The sequence below is a fragment of the Artemia franciscana genome, chromosome 13 (genome assembly GCF_032884065.1).
Source record: "Artemia franciscana chromosome 13, ASM3288406v1, whole genome shotgun sequence".
Taxonomy (NCBI): Eukaryota; Metazoa; Arthropoda; class Branchiopoda; order Anostraca; family Artemiidae; genus Artemia; species Artemia franciscana.
In genome coordinates, this window is record NC_088875.1 from 2318127 (window position 1) to 2338986 (window position 20860).

General features: G+C 35.2%; 1 protein-coding gene across 6 annotated transcripts in view; it reads right to left on the bottom strand.

Annotated features, from left to right (window-relative positions):
- LOC136034377 (phosphatase and actin regulator 4-like) overlaps positions 1 to 20860 on the bottom strand; it is a 205137-nt gene that overhangs the window by 103612 nt on the left and 80665 nt on the right. For all 6 annotated transcript variants that reach the window (XM_065715525.1, XM_065715524.1, XM_065715523.1 and 3 more), the window contains one exon: positions 3639 to 3869. In XM_065715525.1, the coding sequence (XP_065571597.1) occupies positions 3639 to 3869 (231 nt within the window). The remainder of the gene's footprint in view (positions 1 to 3638; positions 3870 to 20860) is intronic.

Consider the following 20860-nt stretch of genomic DNA (forward strand, 5'->3'; position numbering starts at 1 on the left):
CTATCTCAAAATTTTGATCTGTCGACTTTGGAGAAAAATGAGCGTGGGAGGGGGCCTAGGTGCCCTCCAATTTTTTCAGTCACTTAAAAAGGGCACTAGAACTTTTTATTTCCGCTAAAATGAACCCTCTTGCGACATTCTAGGACCACTTGGTCGATACGATGACCCCTGGGAAAAAAAACAAACAAACAAATAAACACGCACCGGTGATTTGTCTTCTTGCAAAAAATACGAAATTCAACATTTTTGTAAGGAGCTTGAAAATTTTGCTATAGGGTTCTCTGATACGCCGAATGCGATGGTGTGATTCTCGTTAAGATTCTGTGACTTTTAGGGGGTGTTCTTCCCTATTTTCTAAAATAAGGTAAATGTTTTCAGGCCCGTAACTTTTGATGACAACTTTTGATGACTAAATTTGATGAAACTTATATATTTAAAATCAGCATAAAAATCTGATTCTTTTGATGTATATTTTAGCATCAAAATTTCGTTTTTTAGAGTTTTGTTTACTATTGAGTCGGATCGCTCCTTACTACAGTTCGTTACCACGAACTGTTTGATTTCCCAAATTTCATTATTAGCTCATGTCTTCGATCGAATAAGGTGGGCAAATTCAAGAGCTCAAGGGCACTTTCGTAGCTGTTGAAACTGGGTCCGAAAATTATCCTAGTAGCGCGTTTTTGAACATGTTCTAGTTCATCTGCCATGTAAGCTGTGTTCTGAGTTTGGGGACCCCAAACGGGACAGCAATACTCGACGAAAGGCCTGATGTAGGTTAAACTCTAGATTGAGTAGTGACCTTTGTGCACGGTATTGTCTACATGCAGCTTAAACTGATTGTTGAATGTTGTATCTTCTTTTATGCTTTATGCTAGATCACCTTTTTGCTTTTGCTGTAAAAGTTTTCCTTTTAAACTTTTATGTTTTATTGGACTAATATATTTCATGGGTTTTGAAAGATAGAACTTTATTTTATTTTTCTTTATACACTGTTTTGCAGTGAAAACGGCTTGGCTGATGCCTTTAACGAAATATCCGCGTCCTCTTCCTTAATTTTGTTTCACTGGCTCCAAATCTGTCTTGCAGCTTTCCATCTTTCACTTTTCTTTTTTTTTTGTCTCCAATAATACTTCTCTCTATATATTTTTTCTAAAACTTGTTTATTAGTTTTCTGAAATTGTCAGCGAAAATTTGCAGTTCCATTTCAGCCACTTGAGTTCGGGAACATACACATCAAAAGAAACGTAAGACGCTGTAAATGGGGCTGAGGGGGGAAGGAAGCCACGAAAAAGAGCCAAAGCAAACAGGAACTGCACAAGAGGAAGCAAAGAGTGAAACTCTGAATTTGGGTTTGGGTGGAAATTGTTTGAGTGGGGAGTAGCTTCTGCCACTGTATCAGCTCCAGGCGGCTTGGTGCTGCGGCAACCTGGGTTGGATACATGTATTAAGACAGCGAAAGTCTCTCCTGCGGTTGCGCTGTATTGTGCTCATGGGTCTTCCTCATCGATAGGAGCCGAGGTGATTCCAGTGAAGGACAGCATTCAAAAACCTTTGGTCATTCATCTACAGGGCTTGTCCGACGTAACTTCAAATTCTGAGAACGTTGTTTGTCTAGTGGCATCTTGTACTTAATGCTCCCTGATTTTTTGTGTTTACTGTAGATATACAGTACTATCCGAGGCATATCTAACAATAATAGTCTATATTACTAGCTGGATTTTCGAAACGCTAAAATTGAAACAAAAGCATGCTGGACATAAAATGACAAACAACAAAAAACAGGATTCTTGTTATATGTTGTTATATTCTTGTTATAAAGTTGTTTAGTGTTATATGTTATATGTTTATATGTTTTTAGTCTATATGTTTTTATGTTATAAAGACATGTTATATGTTTTTAGTCTAAATTTTACTAATTCTTGAACCTCTATGGTCCACCCTCTATAGGATATCCCTTAATTAAATATTAATATCCCTTAATTAATTAATATCTCTTAATTAAATTTGATCCCTGTTACTACCAAAACTGAATAACTGCACACGGAGGTCTTCTCATTAGAACTGAATTTTCGATGTTTCTAAATTTTCTTTTTATGGTTTTGTGAGTTGCCATTTAACTAATTCAAACAGTAAGGCTTCATTTTCACTTGACTACTGTCAAGCGAACTACTGTCAAACGCAATTGTCCCAACTATTAATGCCATAAGTATATCAAGTGAAGCTTCATTTGGTTTGTGATATTGATGAAACGAAACAGGAGATATTATCTTTCAACGATCCCGTGGTAAAATGTAGCTTTAATTTCATTGGTTTATATCTATGAGGTATTTGCGTAAGCCAATTTCATTATTCCTTAAGCGTGTGTCAGAAAGGGAATCTTCTGGAAAGGGAACTAATTCCACATTTAAAAGACCGGATTGGTTCTCCTTCGTGCCAGGTTTGTTTCCTGCGAGATTATGAGCCAGTAAAAAGAACGAAAAATTTGGAGTCACAAGTTTTTTTTGCACGTAGTCCCTGTTTCTCTTGATACTTGACATAGAGACTGAAGTTAGAGCTAGCTTTAAATTCGCTCAATCTTTTTAGGTTCCGTTTATTCATTCAAGAGTTGACTAATAATTCGCAGTCAGGTATCCAAAAGACGTATCTCCATAATTCTAAATTTTCAGAAGAGCAAAAAAAAACTCTCACAACTTTTTTATTTCCTCTCCGATGAACGGATTGACATTTATTTATTACATATCGATTTATTTTTGTTCCACATTTATCTGACGGGAAATTCTGAGAATTTACAATTACGGAGATGTGTCCTTCAAATACCCGACTGACAATTTGCTTAATTAAAATTTCATTTCTGACACGATTTAATCTCTATTCCTATTTTCCAAGTTTTAGTACCGTTCTTACCCTCAATAAAAGGAAAAAAATAAACGGCTAAAAAAAAAGAGAAGAATGGATCCAGAGATTTTTAGCATATTCGAGAAGCAGCGGGAAGGGGGGGGGACCTAAAAGCCAACTCTCGGACAACCCTAGCCGAGTCAATGGCGTGCTGAAGAGGAAATCCAATGTCTTTGGGAAGAGGCTTTGAGTCCTGATGTAGCAAACCTTTTGGGTTGGGGTGAAGGTTAATGCTGTGATTGCAAGTTCAGCCGCAATTAGGCTACACGCAGAGGGCGAAAACTGAGCGTATATTTCACTTTAAATTATCCACTCCTCCCAGAAAACCCAAGACATTCTCCATTTCACTTATTGTGTATTCATGTTATGACATAAACCATTTTGTGGTTAAATTATTAGTGACTCATTGAGTATTCCAACAAAAAATTATGATATTACCACCGAATTTTGATATTACCAAATGTATGATATTAGCAACAAAAATTATGATATTAAAAATTAAGATATTACCAATAAATTTTGATATTACCAAATTTATAATATTACCAAATTTTCGATATTACCAACAAAAATTATGATATTACCAAGAAATTTTGATATTACCAAATTTATGATAATACCAACAAATTTTGATATTACCAAATTTATGATATTACCAACAAAATTATGATATTGAAAATTATGATATTACTAACAAATTTTGATATTACCAAATTTATGATATTACCAAAAAGAGATATTACCAGGTGCTAGGGTCGGCATAGTAACAGGTCGAGCTGCAGAATTCGACTGAGTTGCTGACGTCGTTATCGTTGAAGAGCTTTCAGACGATGTGGCAGTGACATAAGCCAAGGCTGAAGCCAAAGCTATTGCATGGGCGGAAACAGGTGGAGGAGAGGACGGAGACTCATCTGAACTATGGTACGCTCGCAGCCATCTTGTAGGTTTGGGTCCTGACACAGCACCATTACTTCCTATAAAATAAAATATATGGTAAACAAATAGGAGCAAAGCTAAAGAAGGATGTTAAAATAGAGTTAGATGAACGGAAATATTTAGACGACTATTATTTCCTGACAAAGTGGGGAAAGTTTTATGATAATGAACGCCAAATGAGACTGCACCCAAGAAGATTTAGGGCGATGGAGGGAGTAGTTCCTACTACAAATAGCAGCCAAAGTTCGGTAAAAAATAGATGAACTTTTACTCAAGTCTTCCGTAAGAATAACCTTTTGATAAGCAACAAAAATAGGCACCCCCCTAAATCCCGTTGAGGTACCTACAGTGTCATCTTTTCTTCAATTAGGGGTTCCCAACAGGCGATGCATGGCCTCGAGGAATGTGCTTACGATTTTGCCGGGCAAGTTCAGTACGACTTTGTAGTAGCCCAAAATTACCTAATACGCTAGTATATATTAGATAACAGGCTATTTCAGCAAAACCGACAACAATTAAACAGATCAAAGGGGACTAAACTGAAAAATGCTTTATTAGAATAAACCCCTGTCTTCGATAAACGAAATTAAATAAAATAAAACATTTTTTCAAATATACAGAAGGACAAATCAGTGAAGGATTGTGCTCAGAATTATGTTGCCTAAAATTTCTTGAAATATTCATGAACATTTCAGAAACAAAATGGTAATGAGGTCTAAGAAAAATCCCAAAAATCAATGATCCAGTCTTTGGAGCAAGTCAAAGACTGGTCAAGAAATACAACTCCAATACAACTCCTCTAGGAGCTCTAGGAATAAGCAATGTGGTTCACATTTCGGCTAATATTCATAAACATTTCAACTATCGCTAACCTCGATTACTGATAACCTGATATCGACGATTTAAAGCTATTTCTGGGTCTCGACCACCCCCTCCCTTTCGCAACCTATCCGAGTCCATGTATTTATAGCCCAACAACATAATTCAGAAAGTCATAAAACCCGTTAAATCAAACATGAAGTTCTTCATTAAAGAGACGTACGGCGTTTAAAAGCTTCTGCAAGTTTCTTTAAAAAAACAATCTATGCTTGAAAAGGCAACCCTTTCAATACCTTTAGAGAAGAAAAATCTTTTTCTCAGCTTCATGGTGACCTCCCCCATCCCCTGAGTGTTCCACCATCTTTCACCTCTGATCAGAATAATTATAATTTTCGCAACACCAAAAATTCAAATTCCTTTCACTCCTTGTGTAAGGTCAGACTTTAACCCTTTAATTGTCAGTCATATTGTACGGAATAAGTTGCCCGAATCAGCTCGAAGGTGCCACTCATTCGGTTTGTTCAAAAAAATATTAAAAATTCTTTGGCTTCTTAGAAATTATTTTATTTATTTTATATATATATATATATATATATATATATATATATATATATATATATATATATATATATATATATATATATATATATATATATATATATATCAGGTAAAATGATCCCTATCGCAACATTCTAGGACCTGTGGGTCGATACAATTACCCATGAAAAAAAAAAAAAAAAAAAAAAACACTCATCAGCTATGTGTTTTCTGGCAAAAAATACAAAATTCCACATTTTTGTAGATAGGAGCTTGAAACTTCTACAGCAGGGTTCTCTGATACGCTGAATCTGATGGTGGGATTTTCGTTAAGATTTAACTTTTGATGGGTAAGACTAAACTTGATGAAACTTGTATATTGAAACTTAGCATTAAAATTCAATTCTTTTGATGTTACTATTGGTATCAATATTCGTCACTACTTACTGCAGTTCGGTACCGCGAAATGTTTGACACTGGTCAACGCTTGTAACTTGCAGCCCCTCCTCAGGGAACTATGGGGGAGTAAGTCGTCCCAAAGACATAGTTATAATACTTCCCGACTATGCTGAATAAAATGGCTATCTCAAAATTTTGATCCGTTGACTTAGGGAAAAAAAAGCGTGGGAAGGGGCTTAGTTGCCCTCCAATTTTTATTGTCACTTAAAAAGAACACTACAACTTTAATTTCCGTTAGAATGAGCCCTCTCGCGACATTCTAGAACCACTGGGTCGATACAGTCATCCCTGGGGAAAATAAAAATAAAAAACAACAACAAATAAACAAGCATCCGTGATCGATCTTCTGGCAAAAAGTACGAAGTTCCACATCTTTGTAGATAAGAGCTTGAAACTTCTGCAGTGGGGTTCTCTGATACGCTGAATGCGATGGTTTCTTCCTATTTTCCAAAATTAGGCAGCGCCATTTATTTTGAATTGTGTTTCTAATAGAGCGGATTTTTTTAAAAAATAGCCACATGGTAAAGATGAATTCTATAATTGTTTAGTTCATTAATTTTTTTTTTTGCAATGTGTTTTACTTGTGATTTGGTAAATTTTATCATATTTAGTTTACCTATTGTTGCTAAAAAGAGGGATATATTAACAGGATAAGCTTGTTTTAGTGTTACTTGGCTGTTCTACATTGGCTGTTTTTTTTCATAGGCATCTATTTTGGGGGTGATACCTGACACGGGGATGCCATGGATATTCTGTGGTAGCCACAACAATTGGCTGGGTAGAGAATTTAAAGTGGCGAAACCCTATAGGCCAGTGTATTCTCCTGATGAGCCCTTGTGTTGGGTTGTTGCCTCTGAATTATTTGTCTTTATTATTTTTTCTATTGTTTGGTAAATGACGACTTATACTTATTGACGACATGACTGCCTGTCCATGGATTATTCTTTATGGTTGATTGTGTTTGGCTATGCTGTTTGACCTATGTGATTGTATGGATGAGTAGGGTTAAGGCCTCATTCAAGTCCTGGTCTATATTAATCACTAATTTAGGAAAACAGTCTTCCTTTTCTCCTTCTGTCTCTCTATTTATTTTGTTTTCTATAGTTTTTATTTTATTTATATTTTCTTTTCTTCTCCTTTTTGCTCTTCTTTCTTCGAGTAAGTGATTATTTATTTGTATTTTTTTTTCTTCTCTGAGTAAGTGACTCGTTTATTCTCCCCCTTCTTTACAGGCGAAAGAGGCTTTGGGGGAATAGTAAAATGTAATATTGTATGTGTGTTTCGTGATGAATAAATCTTATCTTACTCAAGTACTTAATTAATAACACGGTGTTTTGATAGATAGGCAATTAACAAAGTATTTATCGCCATTATTTTCGTAACAGCCAATAGGTATGTCCTTATTTCGTCAACTACCTTAGAAGAATGAGACATACTTATCTGCTAACCTCTAGGTCAATGACGCTTACTTCAAACGCAACATTTTTAGGGAAGAAATATTCAAAACCAGTATTTGAACGGACAGCATAATTTTGCCAGAAATTAAAATGAGAATACGATTTTTACTTTTTTTTTTTTTTTAAATTAAACGGTGGCATTAATAGATGCAAACAGCATAACTTTCAAGGGTGGGACGGAAGCTGCAAAAGTAAATTTTCGGATAAAATGACAGGGTTTGCGCATTTTAGTTTCCGCGAGTTCAGCACATTTGGCACAGGATTTGAACAAAATTAAACCATCGCTAAAGATTGACTCTTTCTCATAACTCTACTTTTTAAAACAATACAAAGGTCTAGCATAAAGAGCGGGGCGTTGAGGTGGGGACGGCCCCTTTCATATGCGGAATAATTTCTGTTCGTTTTAAGTTTTAATATCACTCTTTACTTTCAGTTAAAAAACTTGTTTTTTTTATTACTATAACTGTCTCAAAACATGTCTGACATTAGCAGGACCCGCTAAATGCTAGACGGATTTTTTTTTTTTTCTTTTTTTTTTGACACAAGCGCCAGTTTTCACTCTTAGCCTACCACCTACTCCATGTTGTTTACCCATTACTTAAGTAAGTAGCCCTTTCCTATTAATGTGGTTGCAAATTCTTGTCAGCGTATAGATCCTTGACTTCTGTTAGGGGGTGGAGGAGAAAATCAGTTCGGCAAGTAAAGTATAATTCATGCGGGTAAAATCAAACAGTCCAACAATGCCAGAGTCAAAAATTCTTCTTTTTCGTATGACATTCACCCTTTGTATGTTTTTATTGGGAAGTATACACTTTTTGGGAGGAAGGGAGTTGTGCTTGGGGTGGATTTCTATGGGGAGAATCTTCCTTAGAGAGGGAAATTTCTGGGAGGTGAATATTCCAGGAGATATGTGACAGCGAGGGATTTGACAGAATTACTATTCGAACATCTTTTTAATTGTCTTACATTCTCTTTTCCAAATTTTCCATGAGGAGATGTTCCGCGGGAATTATCAAGGGGCTTTTTCCCACGTGTTTTGTTTTCTGAGAAATAATTTCCATGGAAGGGGACAATTCTGGAGTGATCGAGAAACCGATTAGACATTAAAGTCTTATTCAATTGAAAGAATGCTAAGGGGAACTTTTCAGGCTGAATCCTCCACAAGCACTTTTACAGGGAGGGGTATTTTCAGCGAGGATAGAAGAGTCAGGAAAGAATTTGACGGGGGGGGGGGGGCACTTTACTTTTAGATAAACTTTCTACAGAAGTCTTCCACGAGGGGGAGAGGTATATTCCATAGAGGGTGAGCCAGACTTACCGGCATTATTTGAAAAACGAATAGAAATTATTCCATATATAAAGGGTTGCTATTTGAAAACGATTGTTTACTAAAACAGAAACACGGGAGTCGTTTAATTAGAATAGTAAGCTTTTTTAAAAAAGTGTTAATAGCCATAGCGTAAAGAGCAAGGTATTCATATACGGAATAAATCTGCCAAAATTAATATAAAAATTTGTTTTAATATTTCATGTACAGTGAGTCCTATTCGAATTTGCTTTAGTTGACCTGCATTGAGGAGGGGACAGCCCTTTTCATATACAGAATAATTTCTGTTCGTTTTGAGTTTTTTTGTCGCTTTTTACTTTCAGTGGAAAAAAAAAACTTTTTTTTTCAATACACTTTTATTCACAGTTAGTTGCAGTCTGTCAATATCATGTTTTTCATTTATTCTCAGTCAAACTCTCCGGCAAAAGAATCCAAGCATTTAATTTAATTCTCTCCTGTGAATACTAAAAATGAAAGAGGAAATTATGAATAAACTATACTATCACAAACTAGTCCGAAAGAAGCCGGAATATAAAAAACAAAAGAAATTATACTCGACATGGACCCAAAGACCTACCTACTACTACTACTACTACTACTACTACTACTAAAAACTCACCACAGCACCAAGCCGCCAACCAAGCGGCCAACTCAGCTACACTCGCTTCTCATCCATTCCAATCTATTAAAAGCCTCCCTCTTTACACCCTCCCACGAAGTTTCCCGTTCTACTTAAATCTTTATGTGTGACATCCTCCCACCCCAAACGCGGACGACTTGCTTTCCGTTTAGCCACAGAAGATTGGCCGAAAAGGACAATCTTCGGCAATTAGTCGTCCTTCATCCCCAAGACGTGCCCTAGTCATCTCAACCTTTCTCTCACTATAGCCCTAGAAAGCGGGATTGAACCACAATTTTCGTAGAGCCTACTGTTTGAAATACGGTCAGTCAGCCGGGTACCCAGAACAATCCATAGGCAATTTCTCAAGAAAGTATCTAGCAAAACTTCACCCGCTTTTTGGAGTGTCCATGCTTTAGAGCCATACTTGACCACTATCATCACTGTACCTTCCAATATTCTAATCCTGGTCTGCAGACTTATCTTCCTATTCTTCCAAACTTTTTTCAACTGTGAAAAACCACCTTGAGCCTTGGCTATTCCACTTTTAACATCTTCACTGCTCCCACCATCTTTACTAATAATACTACCAAGGTAAGTGAAGCTGTCCACCTGATCAATCTTTTGTTGACCAACGTCACTTTTTCATCTTCACTTATTCCTAGCCTTAGCAACTTAATCTTATTAACATTGATTTTCAAACCTTTTCTAGCACCCTGAACTCGCAAAACCTCTAAAATTTCATTAATTTGTAACCCCCCTCCCCTCTTTATAAAATCCCTTATATTTCAGGGGAAATTTTGACGTCAAAAAAGTTATTGGGTAACATTAAAACTTAAAACGAACAAAAATCATACCGGATATGAGGGGGCTGCCCCTCTTCGGTCCCTCACCCTTAACACTGTAGTATTATAGTTCTTCAAAAATACCTCTCATTAAAGTCTAATGGTCCTTGTGTTTGACCAGTCTTTCTTTAAGAAATATTAAAAAGCGTCAAATTTTAGCGTCAAGAGCGAGACATCGAGGAGGGGGCATCCTTCATATACGGAAAAGTTCCTGTTCGTTTTAAAATTTAACGTTGCTCCTTAATTTCAGTTGAAGAAACTACTTTTTATATTTTATTTGATCTTTTTTTAATCATGACAGGCAATTCCCTTCCCTCCTCCTTTCCCCATGTGAAATTTTCCTAAGAAATTACCCCTTGAAACTTTCCTCCCAGTAAAAAGTCCTCCCCGGAGAAAACTCCATCCCCCCAAAAAATCCGCAGCCTATATTTGCCAAGAACAAATACTTTATGTGAGAAATGGGCAAATTGCGTAACTTTCAGTCCTTTCACTAGGGAATATGGGGGTCATGTCATCCCCGAAGGCATAGATATTGGACCTTTCAACTATGCTGAATCAAATGACTATCTCCTAACTTTTATCGCATACCTTAGGGGAAAAGGGAACGTAGGAGAAGGCTAGTTGCTCTCCAATCTTTTTAGTTACTGAAAAGGGCACTAAAACTTTTGATTTCTGCTGAATAAGCATTCCCAATCTTCTAGAATCATTCATTCGATATGATCACCCACAGAAAAAACAAAAACAAATAAACACGGATGCGTAATCTTTCCTTAGGCAAAAAGCACTAAATTCCACATTATTGTAGATAGGACCATGAAACCATTACAGCAGTAGGGTTCTCTGATATGCTGAATGCGATGGTGAAAATCACCATGGCGCTTGACTTTTAGATTGCATAAGATTGCTTGACTTTTTGGGGGACCTCTCCCCCCTTTTTGAAAATTAAACTTAATGAATTCTACTCGTCAAACAGTTCATGGTAACGAACTGTAGTAAGGAGCGACCTGGCTCAATAGTAACCGAAATTCTAAAAAACGGAATTTTTATAACAAAAGCTACATCAAAAGAATTGCATTTTAATGCTGATTTTAAATATATAAGTTTCATTAAGTTTACACCCCTTAAAGTCATAGAATCTTAACGAAAATCACACCATCAGATTCAGCGAATCAGAGAACCCTACTGTTGAAAATTTCAAGCTCCAATCTACAAAAATGTGGAATTTTGCATTTTTTGCCACAAGACAGATCAAGGGTGCGTGTTTATTTGTTTGTTTTTTTTTTTTTGTTTTTTCCCAGGGGTAATCGTATCGACCCAGTTGTCTTACAATGTCGTGAGAAAGCTCATTCTAACGGAAATTAAAGTTCTGGTGCCCTTTTGAAGTGACCAAAAAATTGGAGGGCACCTAGGCCCTCTCCCACACTCATCTTTTTCCCAAAGTCACCGGATCAAAATTCCGAGATAGCCATTTTATTCAATATAGTCGAAAAACCTATTAACTATTTCTTTGGGGACGACTTACTCCCCCACAGTCCCCGTGGGAGGGGCTGCAAGTTACAAACTTTGACCAGTGTTTCCGTATAGTAATGGTTATTGGGAAGTGTGCATACGCTTTCAGGAGGATTTTTTTGGCTGGGGGAAGGGGTTGAGGGGACGGGGTTACGCGGGGGGAACTTTCCATGGAAGAATTTGACAAGGGAAGAAAAAATTTCCATGAAGGGGGCGCAGGATTTTTTAGATTTTTTTTTAAAGAACAATGAAAAATAGAATATGAAAAAGTTTTTTCAACTGAAAGTAATGAGCAGCGTTAAAACTTAAAATGGACAGAAATTATTATGCATATGAGGAGTTCATCTCCTCCTAATACCTCGCTCTTTACGCTAAAGTAATTTCATTAATTTCAACTATTTATTCTACGGCCTTTGTGATTCAGCGGTCATTCTTAAGGAATTGGGACAAAATTTAAGCTTTAGTGTAAAGAGCAAGGTATTGACGAGGGGATGAACCCCTTCATATACGTAATAAAAACATACGAATATAGAAGTTCGTTACGTAAGTTAATTCGTAAGTTACGTATATTTTGACTAATAAAAACGTTCGTAAAAAATTAAAAGTTCCTAGTTGCCTTTTTAAATAACCAAAAAATTGGAGGGTAACTAGGCCTACTCCCCGCTTTTTTTCCCAAAATCGTCCGATTAAAACTATGAGGAAGCTATTTAGCCAAAAAAATAAATTAATATGAAAATTACGTTTTCATTATTCATGTGCGGGGAGCCAAAATCAAAACATTCATTAATTTAAAAACGTTCAGAAATTAAATATAAAAATACAAGTTTTTTTTAACTGAAAGTAAGGAGCGATATTAAAACTTAAAACGAACAGAAATTACTCCGTATATGAAAGGGACTGTTCCCTCCTCAATGCCCCGCTCTTTGCGCTAAAGTTTTTTTACTGTTTTAAAAAGTAGAGTTGAGTGAAAGAGTCAAACTTTAGCGTAAAGAGCGGGGCGTTGAGGAGGGAACAGCCCCTTTCATATACGGAGTAATTTCTGTTCGTTTTAAGTTTTAATATCGCTCCTTACTTTCAGTTAAAAAAAATTGTTTTTTTTATTTAATGTACACTTGAAAACAGCATAAAAAGTAAATTCTTTTATGTATTTATTGTTATGAAAATTCCGTGTTTTATTTTCAGCTGCTGAACTACAAGTGTGATGATAAAAAAAAATCCTAATTATCATTCATAGTTCGTAACTTCTTATAGACAGGTGTTACTTCAATGTAGCTATTTGTGAACAAAATAACTTTTTAGTTGCCTTTGTTTTTTGCTTTTTACTTGGCATACGAATTGAATTCAACTCAGCTAAAGCTTGTGACAGACTTTTGGAATTAAAAATTATTTTAATCGTAAAAATGAAGGAGGAAACTCTGAATCAAATCTAAAATAGCAATAACCGCTTCATTTCCCGCTACAAAAATAACTCAGGCGGAAACAAAATTCCAACAACAAAAAAAGAGCTGACACAACGGGAAAAAATGCAGGACAAGTATAAGAAGACTTCCGCACTTTATGACGATAACAACTTGATAAAAAGCCAGTAAGCGTCATTTAGGGAAAATCGCCAAAATATAAGTATCCATTCGCATAGTCTGTTCAATTCAGTTCATTTTTATTTCATAAACAAAACAATATTTTAAATATACCCTTGAGGCTAAGGCCAGAAATATATTGTTCCTATATATTTCACTGAAAAATCCAACATTTTAGCAGAGAGCTAATGGTTAAGTATATAATTCAACACAGACTTGTTCAAATCGACTTTGAAAAATATTATTCGATGGGGGATAGGAGGAAAGCTTTTTATATATATATATATATATATATATATATATATATATATATATATATATATATATATATATATATATATATATATATATATATATATATATATATATATATATATATATAGAACCAATCAAGTGACTATAATTCACAATTCTACTTTACAAGACATGTAGCGATTTTTTTGTGGTGAAGATAGATCAAATGCTACGTAGATTAAGTAATGTTATCAGGGAATGCAACTAGGCTGTCATCAGAATCTGGGTATACCAGCAAGAGAGGGGTGACATACACGTCAATAGAACTTTGGAATGCACATTTGTACTGCTTAAAAACATGTCATTGATATGAATAAAAAAAATATTTGGGCCTAGGACAAACTCTTTAGGGAATCAAATTAAACTTCATTATCATATGGAGGGTTCTCGTCAGCTAAATTCTTCCGACGCGAAAGATACGAACGGAACCAATAGTTAGCGCTTCTTTACACCCAAGAATAAAACAACTGAGATTAATTCAGGTCGTAAGAACAAACGAATAAAACTAGGAAGTAAAACACATTCGTCCCCATTCGGATGACCAATACGAAATCTAAACTGATATTCATGAATACTGACATCCCTTTTGTATAAAAAAAAGCTTGTCTCGATAGCATATCATTTTCATATTTCTTGCTGAAGACTGACAGAAGAGAAACCAGTCTCCAATTTGAGGGGTCCCTCCTCTAGTCCCCTTCAACAAAAATATTACCCTAGCCCCTTTCAATCCTTCCGGGAAAATACTAACATTGAAGCTTGAGCAAGTTCAGTAAAGGTTAAGAACTCCTAGTAAAATGAGCTTGATAACCTTTATAGAAGTAAGACAAAATAAGGTGTATTTAAAGCCAAAAAATGCCACATTCATCTTTTTTTTTATTACAAAAAAAACGCTACAATCATCTATGATATGCAAATTTGTTATCATAGCAAATTGGCCAAGCAATTACTAGTTGATAGAGCTTCCTTAATTTTTGGCATAAAAAAAAACTCATTTAAATTCAATAGCATATCCAAATATCCTAAATCGTTAGTCCAGCTAACTGCGTACTTGGCAACGTGCTTTTTGATAAAACGAGCATTTTAGTATTAATCACTAAAATACAAAGGGATAATTATTAAGATTTTTTTGCTTATGGAGACGTGTTATTCTCAAAATATTATCGGGACCTGGACGGATCTCGAGGGATGAGACAAAAAACTGTATGTTACAAGCCCACCGTTCCAACAATTCATCTTTATGCTTCTCTATGTTATCCAAGTAAAATCAGTAAATTCAGAACTAGACCACCCGAGGTAAAAAAAAAAAACCGCAAACGCTACTCCTCGTCCGACTCGTCTCGCCACTTACACGAATGACTGGAACTATCCAGGTATCATCACCGTAGCTTCGAGCATCCCAGCCGTCGTCGGAATAGGTTATTCAACAATTCTACTTATTTCAAAAGAAAACCCGTTTTTTAAACTTTTGGCTCAATTTCGTGATGCCCAAGACGTTTTAGCTACATGAATTTGAGGACTTATAGTCTTCCTTGCCTAAATTTTGTGTAGGTAAACAGGCAAGATATGGAATAAAAGGGCACACCAAAAAAAAAATTTGAGGGAAAATACATTTAGCTTTTTTTTCCGTGAAAGTTGGCCTTAGATAGCATAAGATAAGATTTAGTCATTATGAAATACGTATATAATATTGCATTTTACTATTCCCCCAAAGGCTCTTTGGCCTGTCAAGAAGGAGGAAGACAAACGAGTCACTTACTCAGAGAAGAAAAAAAGAAAATTAAAATAATCACACAGAGAGAGAAAAGCAAAAAGGAGAAGAAAAGAAAACGTAAATTAAACAAAAACTATAGAAAACAAAACTAAATAAATTGAATAGGCTAAATTAATTAAGTAGATTAAATAGACTCCAATAAAATAATATATATATATATATATATATATATATATATATATATATATATATATATATATATATATATATATATATATATATATATATATATATATATAGTAAAAAAATGAATAAATAGATAAAATAACTACTAAGAAGCCGAAGAATTTTTAACAATTTTTTAAACAAATCAAATGGTATGGCACCTTCCAGCTGATTCGGGCAACTTATTCCACACAATATGATTCGCAATTAAAGGATTAAAACCTGACCTTACACAAGGAGTAAAAGGAACTTGAATATGATTTTTGGCATTGCGAAGATAATAATTATTCTGATCAGAGGTAAAAGATGGAGGAACACTAAGGGAATGGGGGAGGTCACCATGAAGCTGAGAAAAAGTAAAACATGTAAACGAAAGAACATGAAGTGACTCGAGATTAAGCAATGGGATAACTCCTGAAAGATTAGTTTCCTTAATGAGGTTTATAGCTTTATTGTAAACCTTAGAAAGTAGTTTTAACAATGAAGGAAAGATTGACATCCATACTATTGGACAATAAGAAACGTAAGATTGGATCAAGCAATGAAAAAGGACTTTCAAAATTGATCCAGGGATAGTGTGTTTAAGTTTCCTTAAAATACCGAGACTCTTGCATATCTTCATTTTAATCAAATTAATGTGGCGTTTGAAAGACAAGTTTTTACCAATAAGAATGCCCAAAAAACGAAGTATTTGAAGCATTTGAAATTGAAGTATATTTTGGTTGAAAAAGAAGCATAAAGTAATTGCACAAAAAAGCAAATGCACAGAAAAAGAACTTTCAAAATCTAAAGCATTTATTTTTTATCTTTAAGTCTTCTATTTTTGTGCCTTTGGGCCCTTGAAGAGCGATCTTGAGGCATTTCCCGGTTTAGGATTTTTGAGAGGTTTTATTATGTTGTTCTTTAGAATCTTTTGAGCATTTCAACTCGAAAAACAATTAGAACACAGTTGGTGTTGTAATTTGTCCCACATCAGACTCTAGAGACTTGCCTAGAAGACGCGTCACCCTAACCTTCGAATTAATTAAAGACTTTGATGGAGGTAAAGAGCAAAATAAAAAATGATAAACTAAAAATGAATAAAAATGATTGCTTCCCAGTCTCAAAACATAACTATAAAATCAATTCAAAAATCAACTGATATTTCCTATGTTCGTAAGATTATGCAAAACTAACGCCTTATTGAGAACACGAAATTCATGTATAAGAAACAAGAATATTTCGTTTATACACAATAAAGAATGTCCTAATCCGCTTTTAGTTTTTACTTAACAAGAGACCCTATATTACTTTGTATCTTCAGAAAGCGCTAGAAGCTAATAGGGTTGGAAACGCTACTTGTGTTTTTGATAATTTCTGTCAATTTTAAGTTTCATTCGATTATCCGTTTTAATCTTTATTCATTTAACGAATCATTTATTCATCTATAGCAGCATCGGTACTTACGTGTTAAAGTGACCACACCCAAGAAGTGAAGTTAGGTTAATCCTAATGAACATGATGAAAATATAATACTTTAGTAACAAAATCATGAAAACTACAAAAAAAAAAATTATGGAAAGCAGGCCGCCCAGAATCCATTATATTAAATACCTAAACTAACAATCTCTATATATTAAATTTTTAAGTAAAATATACCTGCACAGTAGTTCATTTCGCTGAGAATAAGCTAACTATCTCCGAATGCCGACAGAGAAACCGGTTTTATTCAGATCAAGAACTATAGTGTAGCCGGTATAACACGCAAGTAGCCCGTTATCTTTACGTTTAATGTGATTATTTGTCTTAATTTCTGCTTCGGTTTCATTTGTTCGTTGGCAGGAAACTACGTTCATTATAAGTTTATGAACTTATTTTTGTTAGTCTTAGCTTTTAATATGGCTCTGTATTTGTCTTTAAAAACTTCTTTCTTAGAAAAGTTTTTTTAATTAATCAACTTTTTGTTTTTTACATTTTTACTGCATCCACCTTCCATACTAATAATGTTACCTAAGCAAGTCAAGCTACTCACATCAATTTTTTCAATGCCTAAACTATCTCTTCATTTATATTGTCATATTCCTCATCAAATCACATAGTTTCTTAACAAGAAAATTCGAGCCTTCTCTTGTACCCCCTACTATCAAACCACCTGAAAATTCATTTATTTCATGGACGCATCTACCTAGGATACTGAACACAATCTAAATTCATGGTTGTTCTACCTCAACGGCTTTCTATCTGCTGAATCAAATAGTAATATATATGATTATGTTCATAGTCTATGAGCTAGTTTCATTGAACATTAAATCAATAGAGCCAGAAATTGTAACCTAGAGACAGGAACGTACGGGGGATTTTTTGGGTTGGGGGCGGACGATAAAAAAAAACCCAATAATTTGAACAAGAAATGCCTGAGAACTTGGGAAAACTGAAGATTACGGCATTTTCTGTAACCCTAAGCCCCCCTCCGCGTAAGTTCCTTCTCAGGGCGGCTTAAGCTAGGAAACTCAGGGTTACCAACTGGGAAACTGAGAGGGGTATACTTAGGGTTATAAAAGAGTAATGGGAACTCTGAGGTTTAATAGTTTGAAACGTGATAAGGGTATTTGAAAGAAAAAGGAACTCAGGGGGGAGGACCCCAGAAGTAAGAGGATACTAAGGAGTATTGATCAAGTGGTGCGTTTTTTATCTTACAGTGACGTATTTAAAATAACCTTCTCGTGCAAGTGTTTGTGTATTTGTGTCAGACAACACTGGCCAAATAACTAAACTATACACGCTAGAAACAGGCTACATACATCTAAAAAAAAATGTAGAAAAAAAACATCAAATAGCATTACACAATGCCTGAAGGCCCAAGCTGTTGACCGTATGAAGTGAAGGGAGCTAAGAGAGTCGGTAAAACCCTACTCAAGTGCTTCAATAAAATATTCAACTGCCGTTTTGGTATGGATAGCATATTAAAATAAGGGGTTTCTGTATTTACACCCTACATCCAAAGAAACGTTAAACAACACAAAGAAACTTTCAAATACCCAACAGCCAAAGTCCTGACAATCTGCATACTCAGCGGCATTATTTTTCCAAAAATAAGTCTCTTTATTTAGCGAATGAAAAGTAATTTAGCAACATTTTTAGAAAGAAACCGTTCATTCAAGATATATGACGTATTTTTTCATTAAACAAGATAACCTTTGTTCATATCTAGTTTAAATATAAATATTGCAAAATGAAAATAAGCGTTCGTTTAAATCAAGGAACAGCTTTTCACTTTATTATAAAAAAAAAAAAATCACTTTCATGCAATTATCGTACTAATCACGCTAATTCCCAAACCATCCAGAAAAACAGGGACAGATTTACCTAAACACGTGGGGGATAGGAGGGAGAGTCCCCTCAAAGAAATTTATCTGAATGAGTTGATTGAAAAAACTGAAATGAGTAACATCGAGTACGCTTTTATCATGTTTTGATCCCTTCCGTCAAATGAAGTCAGAGGATAGCTCCCACCCCCAAAGTTCGCACTTATCTGTTCCTATGGGACAAGATACTATATTTCTGACTCCTCGCTCCATAGAATCTTGACTAAATAGCAAGCAGTCAACCGGCGTATAAAAATTTATGAAAGGCTTCCAGGAATTAAAGCGAGTTGTGATATTATATTATGACAAAGTTGTTTTGTTTTTAACGCTTTGCTCAATTATCCCTTATCTTAAAGTTCGTTTCTAATCCCCCCCCCCCCAAAAAAAAATCAATATAACTCATTTATTATGGATTTTTACGGTGCATCGACTAGAATCCCGAGATTTTCATGTCCATTCAGTGACTTCAACTTAACAACACGTAGGAAGAGCGGGGGAGGGAGGGAATGTATTTTAAAAAAATCTAGAACGGGTAATTTTCACGTTTGTTTCCAATTTTTTCAATGAAAATACAAAAAAAAAGATTTTCAATAGTATACCAAAAAAGGCATTTCTTCAAAATCGAGGTGAAAAAATCAAAACAGGAGGGCATAGGTTCTTCTCCTCAATTGACGCCCTGCGTCTATTCATCACCCTTTTGTACGTTATGATTTATTCATTTTGTTATGGCCTTTCATGATCATTCTGAATCCTGATGGCATAATCACTACAAAAATAAATTCTAATTCACCCACCAGGCGAAAGATTGAAGTAGTTTATTTCAATAGATAGTATTTTCTCATAGATGGTTTAATAGATAGTAGTTTATCAAACAGTTCGTGGTAACGAACTGTAGTAAGGAGCGACCCGGCTCAATAGTAACCAAAACTCTAAAAAATGGAATTTTGATACCAATAGCAATATCAAAAGAATCGCATTTTAATGTTGGTTTTAAATATTTAAGTTTCATCAAGTTTAGTCTTACCCGTCAAAAGTTACGAGCCTGAGAAAATTTGCGTTATTTTAGAAAATAGGGGGAAACACCCCCTAAACGTCATAGAATCCTAACGAAAACCACACCATCAGATTCAGCGTATCAGAGAACCCTATTGTAGAAGTTTCGAGCTCCTATCAACAACAATGTGGAATTTTGCATTTTTTGCCAGAAGGCAGATCACGGATGCGTGTTTATTTGTTTTTTTTTGTTTTTTTTTTCCCCAGGGGTGATCGTATCGACCCAGTTGTCCTAGAATGTTGCAAGAGGGCTCATTCTAACGGAAATGAAAAGTTCTAGTGCCCTTTTTAAGTGACCAAAAAAATTGGAGGGCACCTAGGCCCCCTCCCACGCTAATTATTTTCCCAAAGTCAACGGATCAAAATTCTGAGATAGCCATTTTATTCAGCGTAGTCGAAAAACCTTATAACTATGTCTTTGGGGACGACTTACTCCCCCACAGTCCCCGTGGGAGGGGCAACAAGTTACAAACTTTGACCTGTGCTTACATATAGTAATGGTTATTGGGAAGTATACAGGCGTTTTCAGGAGGAATTTTTTGGTTGGGGGGAGGGGTTGAGAAGAGGGGGATATGCTGGGGGAACTTTCCATCGAGAATTTGTCATGGGAGAAGAAAACTTCCATGAAGGGAGAGCAGGATTTACTAGCATTATTTAAAAAAAAAAATTTAAAATAAATGTGAAAAAGCTTTTTCCCCTGGAAGTAAGGAACAGCAATAAAAATTAAAACAAACAGAAATTATTACCCATATAAGGGGCTCACCTCCTTATGATACCTAGCTCTTTACGCAAAAGTATTTTTAGTAATTTCAACTATTTATTCTACGGCTTTTGTGATTCAGGGGTCATTCTTAATGAATTGGGATAAAATTTAAGCTTTAGTGTAAAGAGCGAGGTACTGACGATGGGGCGAATCCCCTCATATATGTAATAAAAACATGAGAATACAAAAGTTCTTTACGTAAGCTAATTTATAAGTTACGGAAATCTTTTACCAATAAAAAGATTCGTAAAAAATTAAAAGTTCTAGTTGCCTTTTTAATTAACCAAAAAATCGGAGGGCAACTAGGCTTCGCCCCCGCTCTTTTTTTCTCAAAATCATTCGATCAAAATTGAGAGAAAGCCATTTAGCCCCCCCCCCCAAAAAAAAAAAATATGCAAAATTTCGTTTTGATTATTCCTCTGCGGAGAGCCAAAATCAAAACATGCATTGATTCAAAAACGTTCAGAAATTAAATAAAAAAAACGAGTTT